This window comes from Typopeltis vanoorti, chromosome 17, assembly GCF_054136105.1.
Source record: "Typopeltis vanoorti isolate ZY-2024b chromosome 17, IOZ_Tvanoo_1.0, whole genome shotgun sequence".
NCBI lineage: Eukaryota > Metazoa > Arthropoda > Arachnida > Uropygi > Thelyphonidae > Typopeltis > Typopeltis vanoorti.
In genome coordinates this window covers 35,064,522-35,086,410 of record NC_143565.1, presented here as the reverse complement: position 1 = coordinate 35,086,410, position 21,889 = coordinate 35,064,522, and the positions used below count along the sequence as shown (strand labels likewise).

Sequence of the window (21,889 nt, the reverse complement as noted above, 5' to 3'; positions counted from 1 at the left end):
AGACTTCCCCAAACTTGGGAAACATGTATCAGAAGAACTTCAGCCCAAAGACCAATAACTACCAATATAGCCCGCCAGGGGGCACCATTCGGACTTTAAGAAAACGGTAGCTTCCTTGCTTCGTTTCTCATTTGTTGTTATGTAGTACTTGCGTGCACCTGTTCTTTATTTTAAGTTCCCAAGAAGACAGCAACGTTACGTTGCCGAAATATCGGAAAGTATTAATTAAAGTTGTTTTAATTTATATTTCTAGTGTACGCTGTCAATCCTTAATTATTAGTTATCGTGTTTAACCAGCGTATAAGCCTGTCAACAAGAATGAAGACCAAAATGTAAGATCCATTAATATACTGGAGACCTGACAAATAACAAATTAAAACTGAGAACTTTATTAATAAGAGACCATAGGATTTAATGAGTAAAATACAAATTGCCAACCAGTTTCACTAGCTACTGTCTAGCATTATCAAGGCTGTATTGGTGTAAATACTAATGCACCAAGTTACATGAATACATAAGCGTACCTGTTAGGCTGTTACATTTGATAATTCTCGTTTGAAAGTGCGCATGCGTTAGTCAGAATCCGGTACATGACCACGTGTTGTGTGGTTTTTTGCGTATTGTAGTTCAGTTGAGCTAAGAGAATTGATGAGATTTTTCTATATGTCTTTAAGAATAGCACCCTGATTTCTATTTAAATTGCTGCCTGTGCATAGCACCACTGCTGATTCTTAAAATTTCTGTGTCTGTAGTCATCCTCGATGTAAGGCATAGAACTGTTTTTCCAGTCTATAATGATTGGATGTCGAAAAATGGTAATTTTCGACATCCAATCAGTGAGCTAAACCTGATGTGATTATTCTGTTGTGATTTACATCTTCCACATGTTCTTTCTGTGTGGACACATATTGACAATCAGTTACACGTTGTTGGAGGTTGTCTTTGAATAGAAATTTGTTTAAAATGTTAGTGGGGTATCCATTCAGAGATAGAGTCTTAACTATTTGCGACAGTTCTAACCGCACATCCTCTTCTTTTGAAATAAACTTTAAGGCTCTATTGCGGAGCATATGAATGATGCTGTGTTTTTGTGATCGATGATGGTTTGACAAATAATGTAGATATCGTCCTGTATCTGTGGGTTTCTTGTAAATGGACAGTTGGACATTGTTATATTCTCTTTTCACCAGTATGTCAAGAAAGGGTAGTTCATTGTTCTTCTCTACTTCTATAGTAAATCTGATCTTATTGTGTAGTGTGTTGATTTTATTAAGAAACACTAGAAGGTTTTTCATATGATGAACAAGTCATCGACATATCTCCATCATATTGAACGGAAGTTTTTCCATAAATAGGTCTACCCATGGCTAGACCTTCTGATTGTTTGTATACAATGTTATTTACTATGAAGCAATTTGATTTCAGGCAATGATGGAACAAATGGGTGATGTCCTCAGGGAAGAGATCCTTTAGAATGTTGACCACCTCATCGACCGAAATGTTGGTGAATAGGGACACAACATCTAGACTTGCCATAATGTCAGTTCTATGCCTTACATCGAGGATGACTACAGACACAGAACTTTTAAAGAATCAGCAGTGGTGCTATGCACAGGCAGCAATTGAAATAGAAATCAGCGTGCTATTCTTAAAGACATATGGAAAAATCTCATCAATTCTCTCAGCTCAACTGAACTACAATACACGAAAAACCACACAACACGTGGTCATGTACCCGATTCTGACTAACGCATGCGCAATTTCAAACAAGAATTATCAAATGTAACAGCCTAACAGGTACGCTTATGTATTCATGTAACTTGGTGCATTAGTATTTAGACCAATACAGCCTTGATAATGCTAGACAGTAGCTAGTGAAACTGGTTGGCAATTTGTATTTTACTCATTAAATCATATGGTCTCTTATTAATAAAGTTCTCAGTTTTAATACATTAGACCAAATATGAACAAATAACAAATTAATTCAGAATTAAGCGATTAGCTAAAAAAAGTGTAAAGGATGTGATGGATTTCAATGGATAGGCTGGAATGGTCAAAAGAGATGGCTCTTGCTCTATTTGCTAAAATTTTAATAACACCATAATGAGAGGAGTAATGTATGAAAGATGATGGTTGTTCCTACTATGTCAGTAGGTTCCTGTAGACAGAAAAAAAAGATAAAGATCCAAATGGTAAGTGAGTGATTAATATATCAAAGGGGGGGGGCAGGCAATATACCAATGAAAAATAAAATAATATTTTATTTTTCATTGGTAAAAACAGACTCTAGGTACTAACTCTTAAGGTGTGCTAAAAATGTTTCTAACATATCCAAGCCACGTGGTGAAATGGAAAACCTGTCATCAATGTAGCATCATAGTCATATTGTGAATTTGAGTGGAAAGAAGTTTAAGGCAATTTTTTCTGTGTTCCTTGATAAGTTGGCAATGTGTGTGTGTGTGGTGGGGGAATACATATAGTTGTGTTCAATCTGTTTTTAGATTTTTTTTCATGACAAGTAAAATAACCAGACTACACAGTGCTAATACTTCAGTAATGGATGAAAAGAAAAATAATTTCTTGCAAGTATAATTTGTTTTCTAATCTAGTTAAGGTGGGGGAGAAAAGAAAACTTTCTATAGAGTGTATGGCTAGTCAAAAGACAGTCTGTTGATCATTAGTAAAAAGGAAGCTATATAAAAACTGACCATAATGTCAGCATCTTTGAGAATTATGTCTGACAAGCATAACTTGGAATGCACAGAGCTTTAAACATGAGAGGCACAGTAATGAAAAAGAACTCCTGAAATAAGTATTTGTCCAGTTTATACGTAGGGAAACTAATACTATCAACTAAATCTCAAAAGTGTATTTTGTGTATTTCTGTATATTTTGCACTCAGTCTGTGTTTGCATTCCTGAAGTTGTGCTCTTTTGTATATAGATACACATTCCATATCTTTATTACTATGAAGAAGTCTTGACGATCAAAGTGAAATTGGTTCAATATCTAAATAAAACTAATAACTTTATTTTAAGTTATTTTAAGTTATTTAAAATTTTATTTATTTATTTTAAGTTTTATTTTATTTATTTTAAGTTATTAGTTTTAATATATTTAGACCAAATATGAACAATATCTAAATAAAAGTTAGTTAATCGTTATCTCTAGATGTCTGTTCCTTCTTTAAACAGAATCATGAGTGATAATCAGCAGGCAAATATCCATACCAACTTGGTGATTTTATATGACAGTGTTATATAAAATATAGCACAGAAAGTCATGAAACTGTAAATTTAGATTAGTGAGACTTTCTTCAATATAATTGCAATCCTCAAATGCTGTTGTAATTTAGGCATCATTTTAATTTGTGGTCAAATCAAGTCAAATGTTTGCTAAATGTCTCCTGTTCTTTTACAAGAGTAGAATGATGCTACACACACACACACACACACACACACACACACACACACACACACACACACACACATGCACACCATGTTAGCCAATATAAACAGCAACATTCAAGTTTTGCAGGATGAGTTCTTTAGCACAATGGTTAACAAACTTGACAACTAGAATTTCTAGAATTTCAAAAAGTGAAAGTCCATCATGTAAAAAAAATTTATTGATTTGGCCATGAAGATACAAAGCTTCAGCTAGTGTGTCTATTAAATATCACCCAGATATTCAATAGACACACCAGTTGGTACACTATCTTTCATACCATCACCCTTCCTAACAGTGTGGAGTTATTATATTTTTACAGTGAATTATTGTGTGCCTCCATAAATATGAGCAAAATAATCTAAAACTGGGCAGCTTTGGGATTTGCATAGAGTTAGCAGCTGTACCATTGCTTAGTTTAGGGCACTGTTGGATGAGCATTGTGTGCAATAGTGTGTACCTCCCACGATGAGTCTCCGACTCCATGGAGGTCAAATGTTAATAATAATAATAATAATAATAATAATAATAATAATAAAAACCTTTATCTTTTTCTTCCAGCATGTGATTATATGCAGTCTTGTAAAATTTTTTCATGGTTTCAGTCTGCTGTTCCTTTTCATTATGAGACTGCACTAAAATACTATAATCATCATGAATTTTGGTCAAAATATTTTTCTGATTCATCAGTTCTTTCTGCAAATTGTACAAACGAACACCAAGGTCTTCTTTCTCTTTGTCCTTGTCTTGCTTAGCCTTATTCTGTAAGAATTCAAAATATTAAGAATGAATATAAGTGAATATGTCATGCTAAGTGCATATAATATCTACTACATACAATCATTAACTCTGAGAAACAAAAAAGCTTACAATATATTGGTCTGTTTATATCTTAAAAGATAAGAATATCAATTACCATCATTAAATGATCAGTAACAATCATTAATTAGCCATAAAGGATATTAATATGCTAAGCCCCACAACTTCTAATGCACATGGGATGGATATATTAAAAAAATACTTATGTAAGTATGCATTGGGTCTAGGTACACAAACTGATGCTGCTTTACTTAAATAACCCCCATGACCATTTCTGCAGGAAAAAATGCACCACACTACATTCTTCCCTTGCCATTTCTTATGCCATGGCACTGATGCAAGCAAATGCCTGAGTTTACTATAATCAGTGTTGTAGTTCCACATATACCCTTCTTAACTGAAAATTCCACATGCTTAGCAACCTATCAGGTCAAGACTGCATGATCTCTCCTGCCCAATCTGAAGCAAAGTTATGGACAAATTTTCTAATGTGTCACAGACCCCCACTCTCAATCCCCAGGTGTCTTGTTCCACATGCTGTTTTAGGCAACTATCACTCAGTAGCTGGATAAATTTCATTTCCTTCTTCTCATATGCCCTTTCCTTTTTCCCAATCTATGTCTCCATAGTTGAAATTCCCACAATAATTAACTGCCCTGTGCCCAGTGAGTTAATTCGACAATGCATGTCATCTACATTTCCTTTTGCATCCCTTGGCTACAGCAACAATTGACCATCTTTTGTTCTGTTGGCTCTTATCTCACTCGAGATAGCTTAAAATGCAACCCTTCTCTCAACCCTTATTTTCTACTAAACATTGTAATTCTTCTGTGATCATTTACAATCTGTCCTGTTCTATCATCACAAAATATAGTATCCTTTACATTCTATCTCTATAACAATATTTTGCTCCATCAACCAACTCTGACTAATGCAAATTATAATATTTGGTCTAATCAAACTGACCATTGCTAGAAACTTCTCACCATTGTACCTGATGCTTCTGACATTAGTATACATGCATTACAATACTTTCTTTGGCCAAAAAGGTATCCCCTTGCACTTTTAAAAAGTTTCTCATTCAGTTCTGAAACCTGAGAAATTTCATTCAGCATTCCTTGATCTTTCTTACTTTCACTCATCTCAAAGGTACTTGCATGCTCAATTGCTCTTTCCCTAATAGCCTTAGTTTCTCTGGCTTTGCATTCCCATTCATATGTTCAATAACATTTTTTCCAGATCTCCAAATCCATTCAAGTATAATTCATGATTCATATATGAGCGATTCAGTCTATCAAATTCTCATCATCATCATCATTATCAAATTCCTGACATTTACCCTTGAGGGGTGTACAGGATATGATAGTACTACATGAAAAATTTACATCATTACTAACTTCCTATCTACAATTTTCCTCCAAATCAATCTATTACCTGTCAAGGTTTCAACATTATCAAATCTTATATTTCTATCTTCTAAGGCACTTTTTACTGTATCGATCCACCTATATATTGATCTTCCTCTGGATCTTTTTCCTGCCAACCTGGCAGAGAATACTTGTTTTGCTCATCTTTCCTCTTCCATTCTGTTTAAGTGACCCTACTACCTGAAATTAACACATTCCTGGATGCTAACAATGTCAAGTTCTTTCCTAATATCCTCATTTTTAATATATTGACATTGATGCCATCTGTTCACACCCTTAATCTTTCTCAGGACTCTCATATCTGTGGTCTCTAGTCTTTGGTCAAGTGTTTTACTTCTAGTGTTCCCAGCTCTCAGATCCACAAGTTAAAACTGTTTTGAACACTGTCTTGTATACACCTAATTTAGTGTTTGACTAATTTCTCTCTTGAAATGTTTCATGTATCCATTTAGATTGTTCATGTTGAAAGTTATATTTGGTCTTTATTAACTATAATTAACACAACAGATATTCGGATTATAAGACCATAGGTTTAATACATATATGTACAAATTCGTCGACTAGTTTCACTAGCAAAACTGACTAGCTTTGTCAAGACTAAACAGTGAAAAAAACTAATAAATGCAGTAACGGTTTACAACGGTTAGACAACAAAATTGGAAGGCACCACGTGACATGGTATGTGTGAAGCGATATTCTTCAGTCATTATTATAAATACGCGTTACATAGTTTTTGGCATACTGTAGTTCTGCTAAACTTAATGAGTTAATAGTTTATTTTTCACTTGGTCAGACTATAATAAATTTAGTTTAATCCTTTATCCAAGTGTGTGCAAACAAAGTTTGCGCCTGAAAGTATCTTCAAGACTGGGGTAAAGTGGTACAACACCGGGCAACTCCTTGCAAAGGTGGAGCAAGATACCAACACTCCTATCTCAGTATCTCCCATAATCCGCAAGGAGATGTGTTTTGCATTATTGGAGATACTGAGATAGGAGTGTTGGTAGCTTGCTCCACCTTTGTAAGGAGTTGCCCGGTGTTGTACCACTTTACCCCAGTCCTGAAGATCCTTTCAGGCGCAAACTTTGTTTGCACACACTTGAATAAAGGATTAAACTAAATTTATTAATGAGTTAATAAGATTTTTGCAGTTAATAATTTTATTTTTCCATATATCCTTTAATATTACTCCTTGGTTTCTATTATGGTTGTTTCCTGTTCGTAGGACCACTGCAGCTTCTTTAAATATTCGACATCTGTAATCTTCCTCCATGTATGGCATTGAGCTGTTATCCCAATCTACAGCGTGGTCTGAAGTTGAGAAGTGATGCGCCAAACCTGAGGTGTCTGTTCTGTTATGATTAACGTCTCCGACATGTTCCTTCTGTCTAATTTCTAAGCTTCTCGAAGTTTGGCCTATGTAGATAGTCCACATGTACAAGAAAAAAAGGTACACTGTCTTTAGGGGATCTTAAAAACTGTATCAACCATTGTCATACCCTATGTTGGTTTAGTCTCCAATAAAATAGCTAGAATTTTAAAATCTTATAACATCAGAGTAGTGTTTAAACTGACCACTACCACTAGACAGTTTTAGACTTCTATTTGACTTCTATCCCTTCCCAAAACTAAACAACTCTTCCTCGCTGGACAGCATTTTTCTTTGAATCAAGAGGTGATCGCAGCTATAGAGGGGGGGGGGGTATTTTGCAGATCTTACTGAGAACCACTACAGGGATGGGATAATGGCACTGGAGCATCACTGGAATAAACGTATTAGTCTTAAGGGAGATTATGTTGAAAAATAAAAATAATTTTGAAATTATAAATTCGTTTTTTCATTGTTAGGCCGAGAACTTTTCAGACCACCCTCGTACACTCCAGAACATTTTGCTACCTTCCTGATATTAATCTTCTATAGTCCTACAAAAGTCTTCCCACGAATTGTGCTTAGCTACTTTTACACATAACTTAGCTCACTTATAACAACCCCTTACTCACTATAAGTTGGTAAGGAGTTGTTATAAGATCAATGGTGGAGAAGTTCTACAGAGAATAGTGGGAGATCAGGGGAGAACTAGAGGTCATCCCTGGAAACTGTATAAAGAGGGTGTGAGTAGGGGAGTGAGAGGCAGGTTTTTTTCATGCAGAGTTGTGAATGATTGGAATGCCTTGCCTGAGAGTGTGGTGACTGCAAGGAGTTTGAGTGTGTTTAAGACACGGTATGATGAGATGTGTGTGTCATAAAAGGACCTCCCAGATGAGTCTTTGACTCCATGAGGTCTTGGGAAATAATAATAATAATAATAATAATATTTTTCTCTTTCTTTTATTTAAGTAATGTTTTCATTGCCGAAATGAAGCTTATTAGCTCTTTATACTTAAGTAATTTTTCTCTTTATTCTGTTAGAGAATTGTGGACTTATTTGCTAGAAATTTTCAGTATGCTTTCTTCTTTTCCAGAACTGCTTCTTTACTTCCTTATTGTTTCTACCATATTATCTTATTTATCTATCCTTGCAGACAACGTCATCAAATGTCTCCCTAGCTGAATCAATCAATGTTTTCTTCAGACTTTCTTCAGACCTCAGACTTCAAACCTTGGAGTCTCAGACTCCTGTTTTTGAACTGTATCATTTTTTCTTCAACAATTCGTTATTAAATTTCTTCAATGTCAATAATGTTTGTTTAGTAACATTTTTAATTTTAATTCTTTTTAAAAACTTCCGTACATTCTGTTCTTTTCAATGTGATATTCATTTTATTCTACTTTATAAACTCAGTGATGGTGAATTTCAATTTCAAATACTTTGTGCACTCCTGTATCCTGAAACAGTATGAAGATATCACTATCAACAATGACATAGTCAGTGAGGCTTTTCTTATATTTTGTGTCTTTTCTCCATGTAAACTTGTGCACATCTTTATGTTTGGTCATGGTGTCAGTAATGATTTATTTATATTCTAAGGAGAAATTCAGCAGATACTTACCATTATTATCCTTGTCCTTTTCTTTAAATGTTCCCAAAATGTTCCTATATGCCTGGTGGGATTCATTTCCAACTCTGCTTTTCAAATCCCCAACAAGGACCACTTTATCCATTGTCTTTATGTCAACTGCCTGTTCTGACTCAAAAAAATTCCTCCACTTCTTCCTTAGAAGAACCTTCTGTGGGACCATAGGCACAAATAAGTTTCATTGTTTCATTTCATTTCAAGAAGTTTATCTTCATGTATGATATTGAATGCCATCACCACTACTTCCCTTCTTGATCATTATTGCCTTTGAATTGTTGATAGTCAAACTACAGCAGATGGGGTTGGATATTAGATTAGTGCATTGGATTGGAGACTGGCTATCTGATAGGTATCAACAAGTTGTGTATGGGGGAGCAATATCCAGGAAAAGGAAAGTCACTAGTAGAGTACCTCAGGGGTCTGTTTTGGGGCCATTACTGTTTAACTTGTATATTAACGATATAGGTAAAGATTTAGATGAGATATTCAGTTGTTTGCAGACGATGCAAAGTTGGGATGAACCATGAAGAGTAGTAAAGATGTTATGGCCTTACAAGAAGCCTTGAATAATGATTGGGCACAGAAATGGAGATGTGAGTTTAATGTTGCAAAATGTAAGGTTTTAAAATTTGGAAAACAAAGATGGGATGCAGAATTTATGCTTGGTGAGGATATATTGTTGGAGGTGGAAGAAATAAGAGATCTAGGAGTGATAGTGGATAAGGATCTGAAATTTAGGGGACACATAGCCAAAATTCTGAAGACAACACAAAGGCTTCTGGGAATGATGCGGACACTGACATGTAGAAGTAGGGAGATTCTTGTTCCGTTGTATAAAGCTTTGATTAGGCCACACATGGACTATTGTGCCTAGATTTGGTCACCTGGTTTTCAGAAGGATGAAGAGATGTTGGAAAGGGTCGAAAGGTGATTGACTAAGGTAGTTTCTGACCTCTGGAATGTTGAGTATGAGAAAAGATTGAGAAGATGTAATTTGCAGAGTCTGGTGGACAGGAGGAAGAGGAGAGATATGATAGAGACCTACAAGTTGGTAAGGGGTTGTTATAGGATCAATGCTGGAGAAGTTCTACATAAAATGGGAGATCGGAGGAGAACCAGAGGTCATCCCTGGAAACTGTATAAAGAGGATGTGAGTAGGGGAGTAAGGGTCAGGTTTTTTTCGTGCAGAGTTGTGAATGATTGGAATGCCTTGCCTGAGAGTGTGGTGTCTGCAAGGAGTTTGAATGTGTTCAAGGCACGGTATGATGAGCTGTGTGTGTGTGATAAAAGGACCCCCCAGATGAGTCTTTGACTCCATGAGGTCTTGGGGTAATAATAATAATAATAATATAACATCCTATATGTATTATTTAGTAAGATTTCGCCTGTTTTTGTTTTCTTGGTCTCAGTAATGCCAATTATGTCCATGTGGTACTTTTCCGATTCTTCTGCAAGTTTGATTTCCTTTCCATTGATACTCCTTTTATTGATGGTTGCTATCTTCAGTTCTGATTTTGGATTTGTTCTTCTAGATGCTGAGCCTGAGTTTGTTCCTGTGAGTGACTTTTCACTGTTTGTCCTGGTTCACTGACAAAACCACAGGGGCCTTGTTTAAGTGGCAATATCCCATCCAACATCAATTGTCATCATGTTGCACCATGATATATATTTCTGGTTTAACCAAACAGAGAGTACAATCTGGTCTGCTAAGACCCAAAGTGCCAGCTTATCCTCATTTGTTCAGAACCTAGTGGATACCTACTAATGGGATGAATGATGTGAAAGATGAGGATTGTTCATTAGGTCAGAATCCCCAGTCGATTCTCAGTAATCCTTACAGGTGATATGGAGATCTCTTCCCAATTATTTGGCTTTAAACCTTAATTTGCAATATAAATGTGAGCCTAATATGTTTTATTGATGATTCTATATTTAATTTTATCTAAATAACATCTATCTTTCAAAGTATACAAGTGCATAATAGGTGACATGTAAGTTCTGTATTCTGAATACAAATAAAAATTAAGGATAATTTCTGTCTCCAGAAAGGAAGAAAGAACTGTGCAAGTTAAAAATGCCAATTTTGCCAATGTTGTTGATGAGAAAAGTAAAAATTCGTTGTTTAGTGTTATCAATAAAGAAATTCTTCAGAGTGTCTTTGAAAAAGAAAATTTTTCATTACTCCTCTGAAGTATTACTCTTTTAATTGGATTAAAATTCACTATAATCGAATAGAATAACTAAATAAGCATAGGATCATGAGTATAAATCAGGAAGAATGGTGAGGATGGCAATATCAGAGTATGGTACGAAATTAGCCTGGAATACAGCTGGAATTGAATGAGATATCATCCCAAGTGTTACAGAAAAGTGGAGAAATGGCAGTTTGCCTAAACAGGTTGTTTAATTTAAGTCTCAATACTCAGAGTTCCAACCAAGCAAAAAGAAGGTAAGATTGTCACATTAGATAGAGGAGACTCTAAAACAGAGGTTACATATTAAAGATCTATCCCATCGGTTCACAACCGGTGGTACGCATACCCCTGAGGGGTACGTGCTGGGCCTTTCAGGGGTACATGAAAAATAATCAGTAATGACGGAAAAACAAGTAAAGTAAACATTTTACATTAAGATAGGCACTGAACAAAAGTGTCAGTATTTAAAAACAGCTATTTTAAAAACAAGGGGTACAATTTATAGAAATGGGTTTAAAAGTGGTACACAAGTGGAAAAAGGTTGGGAACCACTGATCTATCCTGTCAGCATCTCAAGAGTGGTGGTTAAGGTATTGGAAAAGTTGGTTGTAGGCAGCATTCAGGAATGGTTGGAGAGGATTATGACAACTCTACAGAGGACAATATGGCTTTGTGGAAGAGAAATCACATCTTAGTAATGTATTCACTTTCTGGAATAAAGTGGCAATTGAAGGACTGATTGACTGAAAAGGCATTCAATAGGATTCTGTAACAGAATCTTAAAATTGTCAGATCATATGGGATGATACAAAGCTCATGACATGGAAAAGAGAGTGATTGTTGGATAACCATCAAAGAGTAGTATATAATGAAGGTGAATCCTGCCTGGTTGGCCAAGTGGTTATCATACCCATTCTCCAAACAAAAGGCTGGGGGTTTGAATTATGCCCTGGGCATGAATGATTGTGATGGGAGATGAATTTTATCACCCAGTGTGAGACCACCACCCCCACTTACTGGAGAATGCTTCAGTTCTCCAAACATGAAAAAATTCCATGTTTGGTCTCTAGAGCAGGGTTTCTGGACTATGTAAAAAATAAATAGGAAAAAAAAACATATATATACAGGCGATCCACGGGTTATGGACGACCCGACTTATAGCATTCCGTACTTATGAACAGGCTCCCCATAAAATTCACAAACTAGTTTCTTTTGTGCATGTAAACAAACCTGCACTTCCTCACATTATTAAAGCAGTTCCTCACGTTATTTGGAAGTAAAATTTAAGGGCCTGGGTCACACTTGCCATGTTTGAAGATTGGTTCTTGAACTGCTTTATTCCTGCTGTTGCACGTTATTGTTCGGAAAAGAAATTTCCTTTTAAAATTCTGCTTGTGCTAGACAGTGCTCCTGGACATCCAACATCTTTAGATGACCTTCACCCTAATGTAAAAGTCATATTTTTACCAACCAACACTACATCGTTAATACAGCCAAAGGACTAAGGAGTCATTTCTGCATTTAAGACTTATTACTTATGCCGTATTCCCACAAGCAGTCAAGGACTACGGAAGATGATATGATGTTCTTGAGAGAGTTCTGGAAGAATTATAACATCCATAATACCATCAAAAACATTGCTGATTCTTGAGAGGAAGTGAAGCAATCAACAATTAAAGGGGTGTGGAACAAACTGTGTCCTCAATTCTGTGATGATTTTCATGGCTTCAAAGAAGACATCACCAAAGTCAGAAAAGCTGTGGTGAATGGTGGCAATGCACTGCAATTGGACATCAATGAAAATGATGTCATTGCCTTACTAGAGTCCCATTCACAAGAATTAACTAATGAAGACCTTATGGAGATACAGAAGCAGCTTATAGAAACACAAGAACACAAGAATCAGAAGATCCAGAGCCAAGAAAGTTTACGACAAAAGAATTAGCTGAAGCCTTTCATCTCATTGAAGCAGGATCCTAACAACGAGCGGTTTACAAAGGTTTACTGTGCAGTTAGTGAGAACATTAACTGCTACAAGGCCATTTATGATTAAAAAAAAAAGAAAAAGGCTGCAAACAAGTCTAGATGTCTTTTCAAGAAATCGACTTCAGTGGTAAGCTTCCCTCCTCCAGCAACAGAATCAAATTCTGATTCTCCAGCAGCCACTTCATCTTCTCTAGCACCATCTCCATCATTATCTTCCGATTAATGTAAGCCTACCTTCTTGCCTCAAAAATGCTCCTTCCAGTAAGCAAGACATTGATGCAACATTAGGTGAGTGAACCTTTAATATTCTTTTTTGGAATATTTGAAATTTCTCCCATCTCCTATTTAAACTTTTTTGTATGAGTTTGTTTTTATGTTTTGTTTGTCTGAATTTTCCACTCCCGTGCCATTCACTCAGCCTATTAAATTGTATTATTAATTAATATTTATTAATTAATATTAATAAATTAATATTGATAAAAATTAATATTTATTAATTAATAATAATATTGATAATAATTACTATTACTCATTATTGTTAATTACTAAGTCTATTATTAATATCCTTTTAAGGCCACAGCATCTCCTCTACTACAAATAGTTCATCCTAACTTTGCATCATCTGCAAACAACTGAATATCTCCATTCAAATCTTTCTCAATATCATTAACATATACAAGTTAAACAGCAATGGCCATAAAACAGACCTCTGAGGCATCCCCCCACCCTTAGTGACTTTCCTCTTTCAGGATATTGCTCCTCCATACACAACTTGCTGAAACCCATCAGATAGCCAATCTCTAATCCAATGCACTAGTCTAATATCCAAACCCAATCCTCTCTGGTCTGACTATCAGCTTATCATGTGGTAATCTATCAAAAGCCTTTGCAAAATCTAAGTATACTACTGTATATCCATCACCCACATCCAATACTGCTGTCACCTTATTTTTATTTTTTTAACTTTTTTTATGTGGTTACCACCCATGAAAGGTTATTACTTAACCTATAATACATTTTGTACCATGGGTCAGCTAAGGATTTTTTTTTTCCATTTGATATTTTTTTAATTTATTTTTACATGGTCCAGAAACCCTGCTCTAGAGACCAAATATGGAACTTTTTCAGCCACTTCAGGCTTCCAATAAGCAGGGCAGTGGTCTCACACAGGGCAATGAAATTCATCTTCCACCTAAAGACAATCTGGTGCCATTTCAAGATGATAAATAACGGTAAATTTTTATACAATGCTCTTATTCTTGAAGTAAAACTTTACTACATAGATTACATTACTTAAAATAAATAGTAAAGGGATAAAAAATGAAAAGTAAACTCAACAACCGATTAGCCACTTTGTTTTGACATATTTCTTCATGAGTGGTGCATCAAAGCAGGTTTGAACATGTTCAGTGCATCAATATCAGCATGCCAATATGTGATCTGCACACTTGGCATTCTCAGAAATAACTATGGGAGCGCTGAAATATAACTTTGAACAAAGGTGTCTCTTACCCACAGGGCAGCACGCTCTCCATGATGTCACACTCACAAGAATGAAAGACCTTTATAAACTGCTCATTAAATACATTGAAATACATTGAAGTACCATTGAATTAGGGATAGCTACCTAGTAACATGTTGGATTCATCCCCTCTGGCCCTGATAATGGCTGCCACATGACAAGACAAGGACTTCAAAAGTTTGAGAAAATGTTTCACAGATATGGTCACCCATGTATCCTTCAGATCTGTTCACAATTCACTCAAGTTCAGTGGTGATTGGTCATGGGCCTGAACACTGCTTGATGGTATCCCAAAGATTTTCGATGGGATTTAAATTGGGACTTCTTGGTGACCACTTCATTATTTCAAAGTCAACAGAATGCTCCTGGAACTAAGTAGCAGCCTGCCTGGACCTGTGTTGTCTACTAGCAAGACAACTTGCTGGTAGATGCTGTCTCCATTGGGATGTATGATGGACATAAATAGGTGTAAATAGTCAACTATGAGTTCCACATACTGGGATACATTGAGAGTCATTGGCACATGTACCAAAAGTTACATAGACGTCCAACTGAAGACACCACAGGCTATCAATGAGCTACCACCTGCTTGTACAGTTCCAACCTGACATGCAGGATCCATGACTTCATGGTGTTGGTGCCATATCCTCAATCTCCCATCGAAGTTATGAAGTTTAAATCATGATTCATCACTCTAGGCTACACATCACCAATTTTCCATCATCCAGTTTTGATGTTCATTAGCCCAGGCAAGATGTTCAGCACTGTGTCATGCTGTTAAAAATGGAACTCTCGTGAGTCAGCATCTCTCGAAGCCAAGACAGCCGGAAAGTCAGTGCAAGAACCTTGCATGCACTGACTTTCCGGCTGGAACCCTCGTTCAGATGGGAGGTTATCTGAGATAATGTCTGGCCCCTATCGGTCCGTATGATGCGAGTCAGACAGCAAAGCCCACAATCATTCAAGGCTGGTTGCAGTTTGTCCAGGTGCTTGTTTTTTTTGCAGGAATTTTCATATTCTCGGAACAATCTTGAAACTGTCATATGAGAAAATACAAGTTCATTGACAATTTCAGAGATTGAGTGACCCATCCATCAGGCATCTACAATCTGCCCTCTGTCAAATGCATCTAAATTCCAGGCCTTTCCCATTATGCTTCTCATAATGAATTGTTGGGGAAGTCAACGACAGTTAAGTATAACCACAGTTTCAGCCATGGATGTGTGCAAATGCAGGAGTTGTAGTACAGAATTTGTATAGAGTCTCTTATCCCTAATTCAATGGCATGTTAATGTATCTGAACTACATCCTCTGCAGCAGTTGTCCTTATACCATTTTCTCCAACCACTGCCATTCCACCATAATCATTCTTTTTTTTTTTTTTGCTGGCTACATATCGAAATAATTCCCTAGGACTTTTTTTGGCTTCATTAGTAATCTGCTGCTCATACTTCACTTTTCTACTTTTACCAACTGAGTTACCATCCTTGCCTGTTCTTTGTAGTCCTCATAGAATTTATTATTACAACTCTTCTTATGTTTCTCTGTATTGCATTTTTTGTATTTATTTTTATATGGTCCAGAAACCCTGCTCTAAAGAAGTTTAAATCATGATTCTCGTCATTCATCCATTTCAAACTAACCTTATTTAACCTTCTGACCTTCAGAATACATTTCAGCATTGCTTCTGCTGGATAGTTCTTGAATATCACCTGAGCAGCACTGATCTCCTTTCCGCCCAACTCCTCATTCCATGCTACAGATGCAAGCTTTCTCCTGAGCTTCTCATAATCACCAGCTTTGTAGTTCCATATATACCCTTTATTCACAGAAGTCCTCACATGGTTGGCAACCACTCAGGTAATCAATTCATGGTCACTCTCACCAACTGGAGAGAGAGAGAGATTTGACACCTCATTTATAATAATATCCTCTGAAGAGATGACCCTCGATCCTGGTGTGCCCTCTGTTACATACTGCCCAGGGTATTTATCCTTCAAAAAACTCAAGAAACTCATTTTCTTTACTTCCAGTTGCTATCTCATCATCCAATCTATACTGCCATAATTAAAATCACCCACAATGATTGCCATTTTCCTGATTTCCTTGGCTAATTTGCTTATACATTTCCTGGTCACTACCCTCCACATTACCAGGTATAGCAACATCCAATGAAGTATTTCATTCTATTCACCTCTATCTCACACCATACTGCCTCAAAACCACTACCACTATTTCTCCCTTGCATCTCCATTTTGCATGAACATAACTCTTTTTCTATCATCACTAGCATTCCACCTCCCTTTTTACCCATTCTATCTTCACGAAATATATCATACTCTTCCATCTCTATTCCTGTCAGAACGTCATCCTCATCCAACCACGTCTCACTTATTCGAACAATTTTTGGGTGAACGAACTCATTCAATGAAATCATTTCTGTTGTTTCTGATACTGTTAGCATTCATATACAAACATAACAGCTCATTCCTGGATCTATAACAATTCTTACAGATACCACTTATTAGATGTGATTTCTCCATTCATTCTTTAATCCATTACTTTTTCTCCTTACTCATCCCAGAACCTTCTTCATATCCCACTGTTTTCCCTACATCCTAAGTCATCCGCTACCTTTTTTTTTGTCTACATATGCATTTACATCCTCTTGGAATATCAACCTTTCTAACACTATGTTCCTCTGTCCACCCTGAGTATCACCATTTCCCTGTTTGTCTTGCACACTTGTTCTATCATTTTCTACACTCATGCTATCCACTTCTTCATTCATAATCACCACTTCAATCTCTCCTTCCTTCTTCCTTACTCTCAAGAATGTTTCACTCAAGAAACTCAACAAGTTTCTTAATTAAACAAAACAACATCCATATATCAGGAAACCATCAAAAGACTCAGAGCATACCATGCTTGGCCTCATAGAATATATGGTTCACCTAAATTACACAAAAACAACTGTCCACTTAGACCTATTATGGATTTTATAAGCAGCCCCACTTATAAAATATCAAGATTTTTGTTTAGCCTTCTCTGTCCTCTCATAAGCCACTCAGCTTCATCAATTAAAAATTCCACAGAATTTCACACAAAAATAAAAGACAATCAACTGTCAGAAACAGACATGCTAATAAGCTTTGACATTGTCTCTCTCTTCGCTAACATTCCTCACAAGGAGACAATAGAATTGTTAACTCAAAAATTTCCATCCAATATTATGGAATTATTCAAATTTGCTATCCCATCCGGATACTTCTCATGGAAAGATAAAATTTATAAACAAGAGGAAGGAACAGCAATGGGCTCCCCCTTATCACCTAACTTAGCCAACTTTTTTTCTGGAACACCTGTCTGTCTGTGTTCACTGGGCATCTACAGTTGCCGTATGGTCACTCCAATGCTCGATGATGTTCCACACTAGGCCTCGCCATGTAGTCCTGTTGTTTGCCCTTCTGGCAGCCTCAACTCTCTGAAGATCAGTCACTCCACACACGCCATCCATCCATCTCATTGATGGTCTACCCCTGCCTCTTTTTCCAGGAACTTTACCTTCTATTACTGTTCTGAGAAGTCCTCCTTCCATCCTTTCTATGTGTCCAAAATACTTTAACTTTCTTCTGTCAATATCCTTAAGGAGCCTTAAAGTTCTACTAATCTTTTCTAACACCCATTCATTTGTACGCCTTTCAGTGTATGATATTCTCAACAGCCTTCTGTAACATCACATCTCAAAAGCAGATATCCATTTCTATCTGACTTCTTTAGGTTCCAGGTCTTGCATCCATAAGTCGCTGTTGGAAAAAAAACTGCATCCAAAATCCTCAACTTTGTTCCCATGGAGATAGATCCACCCTTCCAGATTTTAGACAGGTCTTTGACTGTTGTTTTAGCCATTCCTAGCCTTTTTCTGACATCTTCTGAACAGCAATTCTTCACATTAATAATGGATCCCAGGTACTCAAACTTGCTGACTTCCTCAATTCTTTCTCCATTAAGATACATTTGTTTCTCAAGAGCTTCTCTGTTTGTTTTTCCTTTGAGAACCATGATCTTTGTTTTGCTAGAATTGAGTTGAAGTCCTCTGTTATTACTGATCTTGTTAACTTTGTCAAGAATTAGTCCTAGTTCTTCCATGTCATTACAAAGGAGTACTGTATCATCAGCGTACCTCAGATTACTGATCAATCTACCTCCTATTGTAATTCCTGTCCTGAGCACATCCAATGCTTCACACATGATGTCCTCTGCATATATACTAAACAAGTGAGGAGAAAGTAAACATCCTTGTCTAACTTCTTTTCCAACTTGAAGCCAGTCAGTCAATCCACACCTGTTCTTACTGTGGCTTCTTGCTCCTTATACAAGTTGGCTATAAGGAACACCTAGAAGATATATCCTCATATATATATATATATATACAGGGTGTTCGGGATAAATTTGACAGTTTCGTAAGGAAAAAGAAAATCTTCTTTGTATCTATTAAATTTAATGAATTGACAAAAAAACATTACAGGCAGAGTTAATTACAATACTATCAACAAGATTTACTCAAAATAACCACCATTAGCATCGATCACAGCTTCAATTCTGCTTCGGAACCTCGAACAAGCTGATGCTACAGTCTCCCTGGGAAGGGCCACAAAAACTGTTTTAATTTTATCCATTAACTGGGCTTTTGTATTACTGGAAGTGCGATTGGTGTCTTTTTCAACTGCGCCCCATACAAAATAATCCATGGGGTTAAGGTCTGGGGAGTTTGGAGGCCAAACATTTGGACTGGTGAAGTCGTAGAAATTTTCAGACAACCATTTTTGACTTTTCCCAGAGGTGTGGCAAGGGGCCGAATCCTGCTGCCATACATACGGCCTACCATTGGCTACCCTTGTTATCCAGGGCTTGACTACAGTTAGCAACTCCACGAACAAAGCCAGAATTCCAATGCCAGGGTTCTTCAACACCTGTTCCTGCAGATTTGCGAGGAATTCTGCTGTACGAACGCAATCAGATCGTCTGCTAGGGATCTTTCTTCTTGCTACATCCTCGTAGTCACCATTGCAAGTCTCTAGTTCATGCCTGATTGTTTTTACTGTATTCAGGGAGCATTTGGCAGCAGTCGTAATATCCTTATTTTGATGGCGGGCACGAATCATCATGATACAAGTTATTCTCTTCCATGATTCAGGTGGGTTCCAGCTATCCATCCTTTCTGACATCTTGTATATGAATGAAGAAGGGGCCAAACTTTTAAATGAAGAGAAGTGTGTGTTAATACATGTAACTTACGGAAAAATATAATTAATTATAAATATGTCAAATTTATCCCGAACACCCTGTATGTATATATATATATATATATATATATATATGAGGAAGATATATCTGGAACACCTAGAAGATAGAATTTTCACCCTTGAACCAAAAATATGGCTATGATATATTGATGATGTTTTTGCAGTCTGGAGTCACTCTGAACAAGAACTACTCAAGATAAGATCAACAACCTTCATCCTCACATCAAATTCACACTAGAAAAAGAATCATCACAAGGTATCTCCTTTCTTGATATACACATCCAACGAAAACAAGATGGCTCCATTTCCACTTCTGTCTATCGAGCACACAAATTTTGTCCTCTGAAGAATCTTTAAAACAAGAATTGGAAATTATTACAGATACAGTCTTATTAAATGGATACAATCCAAAAACAACTAAAAAAATCATCAGCCACTTTCCTACACATCAACCTGGAAAAGAAGAAGCTTGTAGGACTCCTATACCATATATTAAAGGAATCTCGGAACATCTGTAAAAAATTATGAAGAAATACAAACTTGCTGCTACCTATAAACCAATCAACCAGATCCACAATTTGCTACCTTCTCCAAGAGACAAACTCTCATGGCATGTACAAAGTTCCATGTTCTTGTAAGATGTCTTACTAAGGGCAAACAAGAAGATCTATAAGCAAACGCATCTCTGAACATCAAGACCACATCTCTCTTATCAAACCACACAAATCTGGCCTTACACAACATTGAGTTGAAAACCCTAGCCATAGGATCCAATGGAAAAACACCAAGCTGCTACATAGATCCTTATATAAACATGAGTGTTTATATAAAGAAAGTGCTGAAGCCTTATGTCACAGACCCAATCTGAACCATAATGATTGTCTTCATTCACAGTAACTGAGAATGAAGATATGAAGCTATCGTTCTCTTAGAAGTCCTGATGGTGCCCTCTAGCGGGTTAAAGGGGTGTTCTTGGCCGTTGGGCTGAAGGTCTGCTGATGTATGCCTCCTAAATTTGGGGCAGTTGCATACAACCAAATTTGTTGAGGTTTGGAGAGTTTCTTAGGGCTGAGGCTGATTCCATAAACAGTCTTTTGAATTTGTATTTGCTACGGTGTATTACTGTAGCTTTCTTCCACCGTATTCTGTGGCATGTATCCAGAGCATGGTGTGCAAGACCAGAATGGCTGTACTTGTGAAACCGGATGTAGTCCTTGTGTTCAGAAATTCTGATATTTGCTGTCCTGCCTGTTTGGCCAAAGTATGACAGTTTACAACTGCAAGGGACCTGGTATACACCAGGTAGGTCTAGGGGAAGTGGTTGGTCTTTGGTGGAGCGGATAAGGGATGCCAATTTTCTGTAGGGCCTGTAACAGGAGGTGAGGTCATGTTTTTTTAAAATTTTGGTAATTTTTTCCAAGGTTCCTCAGATGTAGGGAATGGTGATGGATTTAGAGTAATCTTTGTTGTGGAGGGGGGGAAGAGGGGCTGTGGTTTGTAGGTTTTAATATTTTTTGGATATTGGGGAGGAGGGGGTAGCCATTGGCTGAGAAGGTGTTGAGGATGTGATTTAGTTCAGTGTTTATGGCCATGTCATTAGAACAGATTAGTTTAGCCCTGTTGTATAGTGTTTTCACCACTCCATATCGTTGTGAGGGGGGGGGGGATTGTTGGTGAATGTATCTGCCTGTATGGGTGGGTTTTCTATAAACTGAGAAAACCAAGGTTCCAACAGGCTGGCAGGTGACTAGTGTGTCTAGGAAAGGGAGGCTGTTGTTTTCCTCTTTTTCTAGGGTGAACTTGATTCTGGAGTGTTGGTTGTTTAAGTGTGTAAGGAAGGAGAGGAGTGTTTCAGAGCCATGTGGCCAAATAGCGAATACATCATCAACGTAGCAAAGCCATATGGTTGGTTTCTGTGGGACAGAGGCTAAGGCTTTTTCTTCAAAGGTCTCCATAAAGAAATTGGCCAAGGGTGGGGAGAGTGGTGAATCCATGGCTGTCACCTCTATTTGTTTGTAGAATTTTCCTTGCCAAATGAAATAGCCTGAGTTCATTGTGAACTGAAATAGGGCTGAGATATCGGGAGAAAATTTAGCTTGGATTAGCTCTAAAGTTTCCTTGAGTGGGACATTTGTGAATAAGGAGGAGACGTCAAAGCTGACCATTATG

The 21,889-nt window shown here is 36.9% G+C and overlaps 1 protein-coding gene across 1 annotated transcript in view; it reads right to left on the bottom strand.

Annotated features, from left to right (window-relative positions):
- LOC150097286 (coiled-coil domain-containing protein 40-like) overlaps positions 1-21,889 on the bottom strand; it is a 298,600-nt gene that overhangs the window by 206,196 nt on the left and 70,515 nt on the right. Inside the window, exon 5 of the mRNA XM_090406906.1 lies at positions 3,990-4,209. Coding sequence (XP_090263032.1) covers positions 3,990-4,209 — 220 coding nt within the window. The remainder of the gene's footprint in view (positions 1-3,989; positions 4,210-21,889) is intronic.